Here is a 12465-nt window from a genome sequence, read left to right on the forward strand (position 1 = left end):
TACAGGGTGAGATGATCCTAATCACAAATTTTTATGTAAATCGATGCAAGCCGAAATTATTCTTTTAGAACAAGTAAATTTTTTATATATAGCTAAAACAAGGGTGGTTTTAAGGGTTGAAATATTATTATAGTATATCTTAAAGCATAAAACATTCATTATGTAACTAATAAGAACCAAATTTTGACAAAATTAAAGTTTAAAATGTTATTTATAATTTCTTACAACTAGGGGTAGTTTTCACCCTTACAACACCAAAAGCGTACAACGGCTCAATATAGAAAATGAACTAGAGGGTGTAATGAGCCTAATCCCAAATTTTTGTACAAATCGATGCAGGACGAAAAAATTGCGAGATTTTGCCATTTTTTCAGCTTCATTTCCTCGACTATAAGCATGAATTGTAATTTCGATTAAGTACCAAATTTCGAATTCCAATTCCATGTCGAAACTTCAAATTTTACGTGACAAAAAAGTGTGAGTTTTTTCAAAAATCGTGGGAGAGAATGATATGGGGAATGAGCTAAGGCTGTATGGGAATCATGTTGTAATTTTGGCTTAAATCTTTTGCTCACTCTGTTTTGAATAAGTATGTCCAGTACATTGCGTATTCGTGATGATAACTGCTGGTCTTGACAACGATAATCTTGATTGTAATCCAAAAAACCTGTTCCTTTTTGTACATTTAGCGTCAAAAATATTTAGTCATCATCATCAATGTCGTTATAACTCTTCGAGAGTCTTTGCCGCGTTTATTATTGCCTTCCATGTTTGTCGGTCCTGTGCCACTATTTCCCATTGTCTCACTCCCATTTTCTCCAAATCTCCTCTGACTGCATCTTTCCACCTTTTTCTAGACCGTCCTACACCTACAGACCTTCTCCCATCTGGCCTCTCCCCGAGTAGCTATGTCTGGTTTGATTTTTGGATAAATTTTTGGCATGACATACTCTAAGGCCAGATTAAACAACAATGCTGACAACGGATCTCCCTGTCTCAGTCCAGAATTTACGCAGAAACCGTTTGATATTTTCCCCACTATTCTAACTTGTACAAAGGAATTACAGATGCATTTGCGTTACCGCAGTTAGTTTCTTCTGTACGCCCAACTCGGCCATTTTGGTCGAGCTGGGTGTACGTAAAAATTGGATTCCATGTAGTGTTGGACGATTAATGTAAAATTTGAAGATTTCGGCATGGAATTGGAATTCGAAATTTGGTAAAATTTCGGGAAAACTTTTAGAGAATTATCCGGCAACAAATAATTCGTGGGGATTTTTTGTCCGGGATTTTTTGTGGGGATATTTTGTCCAAAAAAATTGTGGGGAATATTTGTCCGGGGATTATTTGTCCAGGGATAATTTGTGGCGATTTTTTGTCCGGGATTATTGGTCCGGGAATTATTTGTCCGGACCCCAAAAAAATAAATAAAAAAACATTATCAAAATACCTATGCCTATAAAATGACAAGGGGCGCCAAAATCCTTTTTTGCACACAGGCGCCAGTAGTTCTTACGGGGGCCCTGTCTGTCTATTCAGCACAGCCTAAAAGGTTGCCGGACTGTACTCAAAACGCAGTTATTAAAGTTAATAAATATTAAAATGTTAGATTTAGAAAAACTGAAGGGCGTCTATGCTAATTTTGTATACGGGGGGCACCTTATACCCTAGCGCCGGTACTGATAATAATAATTCTCTTTATATTACCTTATTAGTCAGTAAAATTTCGTTTCGCGACCCGGCAAGCTTTTCAGCTAATGGGAAAAGGACTAATGGCATATATATATATATATATATATATATATATATATATATATATATATATATATATATATATATATATATATGGCAAGCTTTTCAGCTAATGGGAAAAGGACTAATGGCATATATATATGCCATTAGTCCTTTTCCCATTAGCTGAAAAGCTTGCCGGGTCGCGAAACGAAATTTTACTGACTAATAAGGTAATATAAAGAGAATTATTATTATCAGTACCGGCGCTAGGGTATAAGGTGCCCCCCGTATACAAAATTAGCATAGACGCCCTTCAGTTTTTCTAAATCTAACATTTTAATATTTATTAACTTTAATATTATGACATTAATTAACTGTAATAAATATTATACTTTTATAGAATAGAAAGTTCATTTTCACGCACCCCAAACATAGGACACCCGCCTGCAGTGCATCCCTTGCAGGCCCGTTATCGCTATGGTCCTGATTTTGAGGATGGATGAAAATTACTTAGACAAAAATTCCTGACGATTTTTAAAAGTTGGACTCAAATATAAATGTTTTAACATTTTTGTAAAGAAAAGTAAAGAAAAGGAAGTTGAACTTACAATTAAAGAAAAGAAGCTACAGTATCTCGGACATGTGATGCGGGGCGAGAAGTATGGTATCCTACGACTCATAATGCAGGGAAAGATAGATGGCAGAAGAAGCATCGGAAGAAGACGAATTTCATGGTTGAAGAACCTGAGAGAGTGGTTTGGATGCAGCTCGAAACAACTATTTAGATCTACTGCCTCAAAAATTAAAATAGCTATGATGATTGCCAACCTCCGTAGCGGAGATGGCACCTGAGGAAGAAGAACATTTTTGTAATCTACCCTGTATAGGTCATTAATAAACACTGATTATACCCGTAAGTAATTTAAAAACTGCCGCTAAAATGTTGCGCATGATAAGGGTATAAATGCTTTAGAAATTAGGGTCTAAAGAGTGTAACTGCGTAGTTACCTAAATTATAGATTCGTGCCCGGGCCGTAAGGGCCGATGTCTGGGGATAAGTGATAAGTGACTTTCCTTTCCACTTTTCAGGTTTTCCTATCCCCTTTTCCAATAAACTTCTGACGTCACAGCCAAAGACGCACTCTGTTGACGGATTCAGAGTACTAATCAAAAATTATACCTTTGTCATTTGTCATAAGTCAATTAGTATGTCAAATTTCCGAAAACAATCTGATTTGTGAACAATGTTTTATTTGATTGCTAACAAATTTAAGTTTACTGCAAATGAATTGAGGATTAAACCGATGTGTTTTTCTTAATTTTCTCACATGTTTTGTACCTACATGTTTCGTTGCAAGTGGCAAACTTGCTTTTGCTGTCTTCATTAATTTGATATGACGTTAGAGGATCCTTTTTTTGTCGTTAAAGAGTAAGCAAAAAAGAAACGTTGCATGCTCATTTTATAGTTGTAAATAAAGTTTGAACCACATTTGTTTTGCAAAAGCAAATTAATGCATGAGGAGTGTATAGGTAAAGATTCATTTTTTATTTTCCTACATTTGCTTTGTACTTAGATGTGCCAAACCAAACTAGATTTTAGGCCAAACTACTATGTCCTAGTCTTAACTAATCTTAGGCAAGGGTTTTGTACATATAGGTACTCCCAAGGGGCAACTATACTGGCTAATTTGGAAATTTATATTTTTACCCATGTCCAAGTTGTACCAATGCAATACCCAAGTTTTCATGGAATAGCTAGGAAAACTCGTAATAGCAGTAGAATATTTTAACACATTGAGTGCGGATGTAATTAGTTAAGACTTATACCCTGAACTGAAATCAATTTTCATCTTAGACGTTCATATTTATATCCAACGGCATACATGTGAGCTACAACGGCATACATGCGAACGCTATGTGGCTCACATGTATGCCATCTGCACGTAAAGTGTTAAAAAGGGATACTCAATAATCAAGAAAAGATAAGTACATTTTCAGAACTGATAACGTGGACAGGAAATCAAAGTATTTGATATTTTATATAGAGTATTCATTAAAAAAGCATACAGATCCATAAAAAGAACTGTATCAACATAATTTACAGTTGACTTAATATTGTTCTGAAGCTATTTCCTTGTGACCTTTTAATATTATTTACTCTCTTTAATGAGAATCAGCTACAATTTAATATAAGTTTATTTTGACATTTCCACTTTGGAAATCTTTCTCAAAATAAAAATTCAAAACATTTTCTCAAGTGTAAATAGAAATATATACATATTTTATACTGAAATTGTATTTAAGTCCTATTAACTGTCTACTTCGTAGACATAATACCTAGACTGCAATCTAAAACTGTTCTCACAGTGTGATAGAGAAAAGTGTTTGTATTTATGGTAGGCATCTCTTTCTAATTGAGAGGATATATCCAGTGATTTTGGGTTTATCAACCATGTGCCATTCCCACTGCTGCAGATTTGATAAACCTAGCTGATTACATAAAGCTGCCTACCCTAAATACAAACACTTTTCTCTGTCATACTGGGGGAACAATTTTCGATTGCAGTGCATATTATAGGTCTAAGGTCTGCTTACCTTAGAAACTTATTGGAAGTTAGTTATCTGTTTCAGTGCTGTTGTTGCTTAGTAGCATCAGATGCTGACTTGTAGGTACTGCTTTTCAGAGTTTAAGTCACATTGATAGATTGTATGAGCCAGTTTGAAGAGGATCACGCTTAGTGTATTTAAATTAGAGTGGCATCAAATGTGTTAAAAATGTCGGGTGAGGCCATACTAAGAACAAAGTAACAAACTTATATAATATTGGCAGGGTTCTGAAAATCATATTGAAACTAATAAAGTTAATGTTACTTACAAGATTTCTATTGACATTGTATAATATAGTATGCACAAGAAGTATTTGAAACATCAATGTAATTTCTAAAATCTTTACTTACTATTTAAAATAGGTTTTTTTTAACCTATTCTAAAGTCACAATAAAGATGCACTAGAAATAAACAAACCAAGACACTTTGAATGTTATGAGGAGCACTCGCGAATCACGATTTACAACATATAAACTTTGTAAATCTTGATTTGGGATTTATAATGTACAAATGTACAGTAAAACCTTGATATAATGGACTAGTTGGGGAGGCGGGGTGTCTGTTAAAGCCGAATGTCCATTATTTATATACGGATAATGAAATTGAAATTCTTTATTGAAATAGAAATCCTACTAACAATAAATATGAATTTGCTTAATTAAATGTAACGTACAATATAAAATACATGCAATATACTAATATACAACACACACAGACATTAAAAATTATTTTTTATCCAGGTAAAATATATGTTTTTAGTAATTTTTTAAAAATTTGAACTGTCACTGCATTCTTAACACTGGGGGGAAGATGGTTAAATTCATTCATACATTTATAAAACAAGGATGTCATTGTACCATGTCTATTAGTTTTTTGAATGTCAAAATCTTCAATATTTCTCGTGGTATATTAATAAATTTGACCCCTCAATGTAACATATTCATTAAAATATGCAGGTAACATTTCTTTTTTTAATTTAAAAATGAAAACCATAGTAAGGTTCTTGAACTGAAAATTTTTTGCTCAATTAGAAATCCAATGAAATGTCTGGATCTTCATTAAATTTTTCTAATTGTTCCTTTGTTAATTGCACATTTAAATAAATTGTTTCTGCTCTGTATTTTTTTTTTCATAACCAGCAAAAAATTTTCTATTCGAATAACCCTCGAACATTGATAAATGCTCAAAAATTTTTTAACAACTTTCTCAAGCTTGTTGCTTACAGGCAACAGACCTCCGCCTAAGGCGTCGGTCTGTTTCCAAGCAACAAGCTTTCGAAATCTGTTATAAAATTTTTTCGAACAATTATCAATGTCCTTGGGTTATTACTACTGAAAACCAACCTAAAGTAGAATACATCATCTCAATTGGTGTGTAGCGATTGCATTGAAGAATTGTTCTCATACCTCTGTCATACAAAATTTGCAATGATTGAATTGATCCTTTATCACCTAAATATAAAACACTTGAACAGTAGTCAAGATGGGGCTGAATTATACTTCTAAATACAGTGATCCTTGAAAATAATGATAGGTCTTTGCTAATTCTATTAAAGAAAAATAATTTTTTAGATATTTTCTTGCAAATATATTGAAAATGAGGTTTCAGAGAGAGTGTGTTATCCAGTATAAATCCAAGATATTTAATTTCAGTGACCCATTCGATGCATTCATTATTAACTTTTAGTTTCAAATTTTCCATACTTATATTATTTATTTTATACCCACTAGAGCCTATCATTGACTTTGTTTTACTTGCATTAAGTTTTAACTTATTAGCATCCAAAAATATCTCAATTCTTTTGGAATTGGCGGGATAGGTTTAAAATAACTGTGTACTAAATATGTACACTGTATTTAGATATAAATAAAAAAGACAAAACACAAACAAAATTGTACTTAATTGTTTTCGTGGTGAAGTGATGGTGTTGTATGATATCGATGCACCTGCTTTCAAAAGGGAATCAATTTTTGTTTGCACTTTAGAAGTTTGAAGTTTTTATTAAATCGTCGAGATGTGATCTTACCTCTGATACTTCATCTTTGGTAGTGTTGTTTTGTTTTCTTCGCTATCTTTACTTCCATTTTTTTAGATTAATAACCTCGTCTGCTATTTCACTTTCAGTTATGTTATACCCAGGGTCACCTTCATCTATTTCTAGCATTGTTCTAAAGAAATCAGGAACTTCCAACCATTCTAAATACAGTGATGAGCGTGCTAATAACCAGCAGAATAACGCAAAAGATGGAAAACATAATACATTGTGGAGTAAAGAGAGATGAAACTAGTAGAGGTGGAAATTATCGGTATAAATATATAAATTAACATTACATTACAGACATCTGTGATGGGAGTATTTTATAAAATTCTCCTCTCACAGTGACAGTTGTCATATTCCTTTGATACGTGTAAAGGTGGGAATCTATGTAATGTAATATTAATTTATACATTGTTACGGATAATTTCCATCTCTACTAGTTTCATCTCTCTTTACTTCACAATGTATGATGTTTTCCATCTTTTGCATTATTCTGCCGGTTATCATCACTGTATATGCCTGCATTTTAGCCATCAAACAAATTCTTCCAACCGTTTTTTAATGTTTGCTCTTGCACCTCTTTCCATGCTGCAGAAAATTAAAAGTTGTTGATTTTTAATTTTAAGTTATACTGCCTTCTTGTATCTTCTGCATTATCTTCATCATGCAATACAACCATTATTTCATCTAAAAACTTTCTACGATACAGGGTGATTGATTAGTGGGGTAAAGCTCAATAGATCCGCTATAGTAATAGATAGCAATAAAAGTTAATAACAAAAATTTTAGCCACCTTTGAGCTTCACATTACAAAATTAATTAGTTACAGGGTGTTTGATAACACAGTGGCAGACCAAACTTATGTTTTTTTAAATGGAACACCCTATATTTTATTTTAAATTCGAAATCCTGTTATTTTCTCCATCACAAAAATATAAAGGTTTGTTATGTTATACAGGGTATTTACAAAGTTATAACCAATTTTATATGAAAAGCGTAACAAGTTCAACTCCCTGTATAAATAAAAATAAGCAAAACAGCAATGGTTTATTAATGCCATATTTTTTTACGTATTGTCAAAATTTTCAAGAATGATTGATATTGCTAATTTTCTTTATATCAAATACAGGGTGAGTCAAAATGCAAGTACATTATTTTCTCAGTAATTTTAAATGGAACATTAACAGGAACATTTAATGGAACAGTAAATGTATTTTATATCACTATTGAAAAGTACCATTACCGTACTTTAATTTTTAGATAACATTCCCTATGTCTAAATTTATTAGTCTTCGAGATATTTTCATTTTTCAATGGACCAGTAGCGTGGCCACCCAAATCACCAGAATTTAATAAACTAGACTGATGTTTTTCTGGTTACGTTAATAATCAAGTTTATAAAATACATCCAACAACAAGGGATGAGATGAAAAATAGAATACAAAGTGTATTTCAATGTGTTAATTTACAAATGATTCGTAGAGTAAGTAGCTCATTCAATGATCGTTTTTAGGCGTGCATAAATGTGTTAGGTAATTTTGAACACCTTATGTAATTAAATATTAAAAATATTTCTTAAGAAGTAGCTTCTAATTTTTTCGAACATGTTTTTTTTGCAAAATGTATTACTAATAAATTATTTTTCGTTCTTTATTTGTTACATTGTTACATTTACATAAAAAAGTAGTGTTTAATTGTCTTCACAAAATAATGTATTTTGTGTTTGTGTGTTTTTTTTGTAAACTTTATTACTAATTTTCTTTCTTTATTTGTTGCATTTACATAAAAAAGTAGTTTTTAATTGTTTCAAAAATGTTGCATGTTGTGGTTGTCTTTTTTTTTGTAAAATGTATTACTAATAAATTATTTTTATTTCTTTATTTGCTACATTGTTACATTGATTACCGGATTGATAATCAGTAATCGTCAATTGTCAATTCAGTCATGGCTTACTTAAAATTTCGATAAATTTAGACACCTAAAATAATTTGCTCTGAAAAATGAAAATATCTCGAAAACTAATAAATTTGGACATAGGGAATGTTATATAAAAATTAAAGTACGGTAATGTTACTTTTCAATAATGATATAAAATACAGGGTGTTCCATTTAACATTACTGAGAAAATAATGTACATGCGTTTTGACTCACCCTGTATTTGATATAAAGAAAATTATCAATGTCAATAATTCTTGAAAATTTTGACAAGAAATAAAAAAATATGGCATGCATAAACCATTGCTGTTGTGCTTATTTTTATTTATACAGGGAGATGAACTTGTTACGATTTTCATACAAAATCGGTTATAACTTTGTAAATACCCTGTATAACATAACAAATCTTTATATTTTTGTGATGGAGTTAACCGGATTTCGAATATAAAATAAAATATAGGGTGTTCGATTTAAAAAAACATAAGTTTGGTCTGCGTCTTTGTAACGTGTAGCTCAAAGGTGGCTAAAATTTTTGTTATTGACTTTTATTGCTATCTATTAATACAGCAGATCTACTGAGCTTTACCCCACTAATCAATCACCCTGTATATTATTTTGGTTGCCAAAATAATTCACTGATATATGGGTTAAATGTATTTTTTGGCAAAAACATACACCTAAACTCATCTTCTGAACGTAGAATATTTTCAAAAGGATGAGTAGGAGCGTTTAAACAATGGCGTTAAATAAAATAAACATTTCACCTCTTGAGGCGGTATTCCCAGTTTCTTCTCTTGAAATTTTCTCACTGCAAGTACAAATTCTTTAAAAAAATAATTTTTGGTTTTGAAACATTTGTTGCATTATATCTTTTAAAACTTGGTCTATGCGATCCATCAGCGTTAACACAAAGCTGTGACCGGATCATGCCCTTGCTGATTTTCCTTCCAGAATTCGATTTTTCATATTTTTTACATTCAAAATTTTTTTACGTTTGTGCGGATTTTTTGTCTGTTATACCTGAAGTCCGTTAAATAGAGGTCGCTTCTATCAAGGTTTTACTTTATATACATTGTAAATCAGGATTTAATAGTGCTCCTCATAGCATTACATATGTCTTGGTTTGTTTATTTCTAGTTCATCTTTATTGTGATTTTAGTATAGTCTTAGAGTTTAGATACAGTTGTGGCCATTGAATAATTTACACCCTTGAATATTCAGTGGTAATTTTTTTGAATTTTTACCTTGTTTAAACGCACCTTTTATGTCAAAGTGATATTACCAGTGTGCGGACCCAGAATAGGTTGAGTGAAATTAAAAAATCAAAATAAAATAAATCTATTTTATAAAATGTAACAAAATGGAAATTATACAAAGAAGTTATTTTGAATAAAATTGAGTTAAACTTATTGAGTTTGGCAATTGCTCTTGGTTTTGTGACTCATTAAAATGCCTATAGGCATTTTGGACGCGTTTAATAGCTTTTTATTTTATTTTTCAATACACGTGAAATTTTTGACATTTAGAAAATCTGTACGACACTGAAATTTTACAGTACCACAATATAAAAATGAAGGTGTACACTATTCAGTGTCCCCAACTGTACATTGCATTGAAAATTCCATAAATATGATATATAAGTAAATATATTTCATCTTCTAATTTACAAATTATAAATACTAATCATCATATATAAGCAAGAATCTTCACGAAAACTGCTGTCTGTATAAATAAAAAAATAAAGCCCTATTCGCGGTGTGCAAGTACTTGGAAGGGAATTGAGAAACGATCGTGCGCGAATAGCGGAGAAATATTGCAACTTTCGTAAATAATTCATATTGTCAATTGAAATTGTCAAATTGACGTATATTTCGTACCTTCTGTCATTGCAGCAGAAAAATTATATGTTGCTCCACAATATTGATATGATATGCAATTATTATATAAAGGTAAATTTAATTAATTGTATTTTGCTTGCAGTACTGCATTTTAATAATTAATTTTATTTGCTACATACAATTGTTTACGTTTTAATAACATAACCTGAATCTTATTTTTTCTTCTTATTATTTTTTTGGACTATGGCCTTGACAATTATCCAGTAACCAGGATAATATAATTGGCCAATATAATTAAAAGTGCGAATAAAGTTGCAGAGCGTAGAAATAGGTGTCGCTTTGTCGAACTTGCACGGTCCCAATATAAAGGTTTATACAGTGCGCTGGAATAATTGTTACCCACTCTTATTAACTTATTTATTTCTAGCACATAAGCAAAACGCTCGGACAGGTCGATTTTTAAAATATTAATAGTGTATTAAAGCATCAATGTTTCGAACTTTACGCGATCCCTCTTCAGGTGACAATCATAACTTTGATTTTTTTTTAAATGAGAAAGTACATCATGTGACACCTCATTTAAAAACTTTTCAAATACTGATTACAAAAATGTATAACACTTTAATATTTTTCCTGAGAAAACTAATAAGTATTTTTGAAAAATTTAAACGCAGAATGAAAGATTACATTATTACCGAGGGCCGAAAGTCCCTGAAAACTTCTATAATGTTTATTTCAATAAGTTACAGGGATGAAAAAGAAGAGAAAGTTGAGTATGATTTTTAATTTCAAATATATCATTCAAAATAAACTTTTTGTTTATTTTAAGGGACTTTCGGACGTCGGTAATAGGGTCAATCCATATGAAATCAACCAATGACTGTTGCTGACTAATTTTTTTTATTTTTTATTTTTTTACCCAAGATTGTACTATGTTCAGAGAGTTGAAAACTGGTAGTCATTAATTTTTTTTATGTTCAGTTTTTTTTTTTGGCAGCCATTTTGTTTGGTTGCGACAGCCGATTTTGCGTTTTGCAAAGGTTTGCGTTTAAGTCTGTATCTTTCATTTTCAAAGATATTCAGTTATAACAAAAACCATCTTAAAGAGCATTAAATTTACTATATTTTAAGTTTAATTAATACTTACATCTACTTAATAGTGAATTTAAAAAAAATTATAAACGTTAACGTTTTGGGAAGATAAATTCTCATTTTTGAAGTTAAAAATTTTAAAGAAGGAATTAAAACTCACCTTTAAATATTTTTTCAGATGTAGTCCTTATATAGCAGTACTTCTCCAAACAGTTTTAGCTTTGAATGTCTCATCCTTTTTTTTATATGATTTTTCAAAAATTGCAATTTGTCGAAAATCAACCATTTTTAACCTGAAATATCTCAAAAGGGACACACACAAAAAATCTAAAATTCTCACAAAGTAGGTACTCTTTACTTAGGTGGTAGTAAGTGGTTTAAATTGCATCATTGAGACTTGATTAGTTTTTAAGTTACAAATTTTTAAAAATAGTGTTTTATTCAATGTCGCAAACACGAAGACTCTTACCAATTGAAAATAAATTATAAAGACACATTGTTATTTTAACTCTAACTGTACATACTGTTTATTTACTACAAAAGCTGTTAATATTAAGTTAATATATGAGTTGAATTTTATGTCAAATTAAAAAATCTAATCTAACAAAAAAATATATTTTTATTTATTATCCGATTGTAATGAAACTTGGTATTTTAACTTATTTTTAAGTCCTAAAAATGAATATTCCATTAGATTTTTAATATATTCAAAGAAAAAAAGTTTAAATTTTGAATTTTGTAAAGGAATGAGTCACTCATGCCTGTTGAGGCAATAAGAGACTAGCAGAGATAACTGACAGACAAGTCTCTACAGGCAAGGCTCAGCAATAGTAGTTCAGTTGACTTCATGCATTAGTGGAGAGTGGTTGTATTTCAATATGTGTTGTAAAAGTTAGTTTTGATATGGAGTGTTCATTAGGAGTTTTAACTAGTGAGTTATGTCATAAATCTGAATACCAGCCTTTTTCTAAGGATATATATATATATATATAAAGTAAGTGATTTAAATGTAAGTGAACAACTATTATTAGAGCTTCGATTATCAAGTAAACTAGAAACAATTTGCAACTACCATAAATTGAAGTATCTTGATAAGTACCATCATATATTTGGTAGAAGTTGTTGTGACCCATTAGGTATCCATAAAAAACCTATTAGAAATGGATTAAGGGAGATCTTATTTGAACATTTACAAAGGAATCAAAATGTTCCCGTTGTCTT

General features: G+C 30.8%; 1 protein-coding gene across 1 annotated transcript in view; it reads left to right on the forward strand.

Annotated features, from left to right (window-relative positions):
• The first annotated feature begins 2933 nt into the window (after positions 1-2933).
• LOC126889838 (syntaxin-6) overlaps positions 2934-12465 on the forward strand; it is a 102403-nt gene continuing 92871 nt past the window's right edge. The window contains exon 1 of the mRNA XM_050658522.1: positions 2934-3163. Coding sequence (XP_050514479.1) covers positions 3129-3163 — 35 coding nt within the window. The 5' untranslated portion in view covers positions 2934-3128. The remainder of the gene's footprint in view (positions 3164-12465) is intronic.

This window comes from Diabrotica virgifera, chromosome 8, assembly GCF_917563875.1.
Source record: "Diabrotica virgifera virgifera chromosome 8, PGI_DIABVI_V3a".
NCBI classification, from domain to species: domain Eukaryota; kingdom Metazoa; phylum Arthropoda; class Insecta; order Coleoptera; family Chrysomelidae; genus Diabrotica; species Diabrotica virgifera.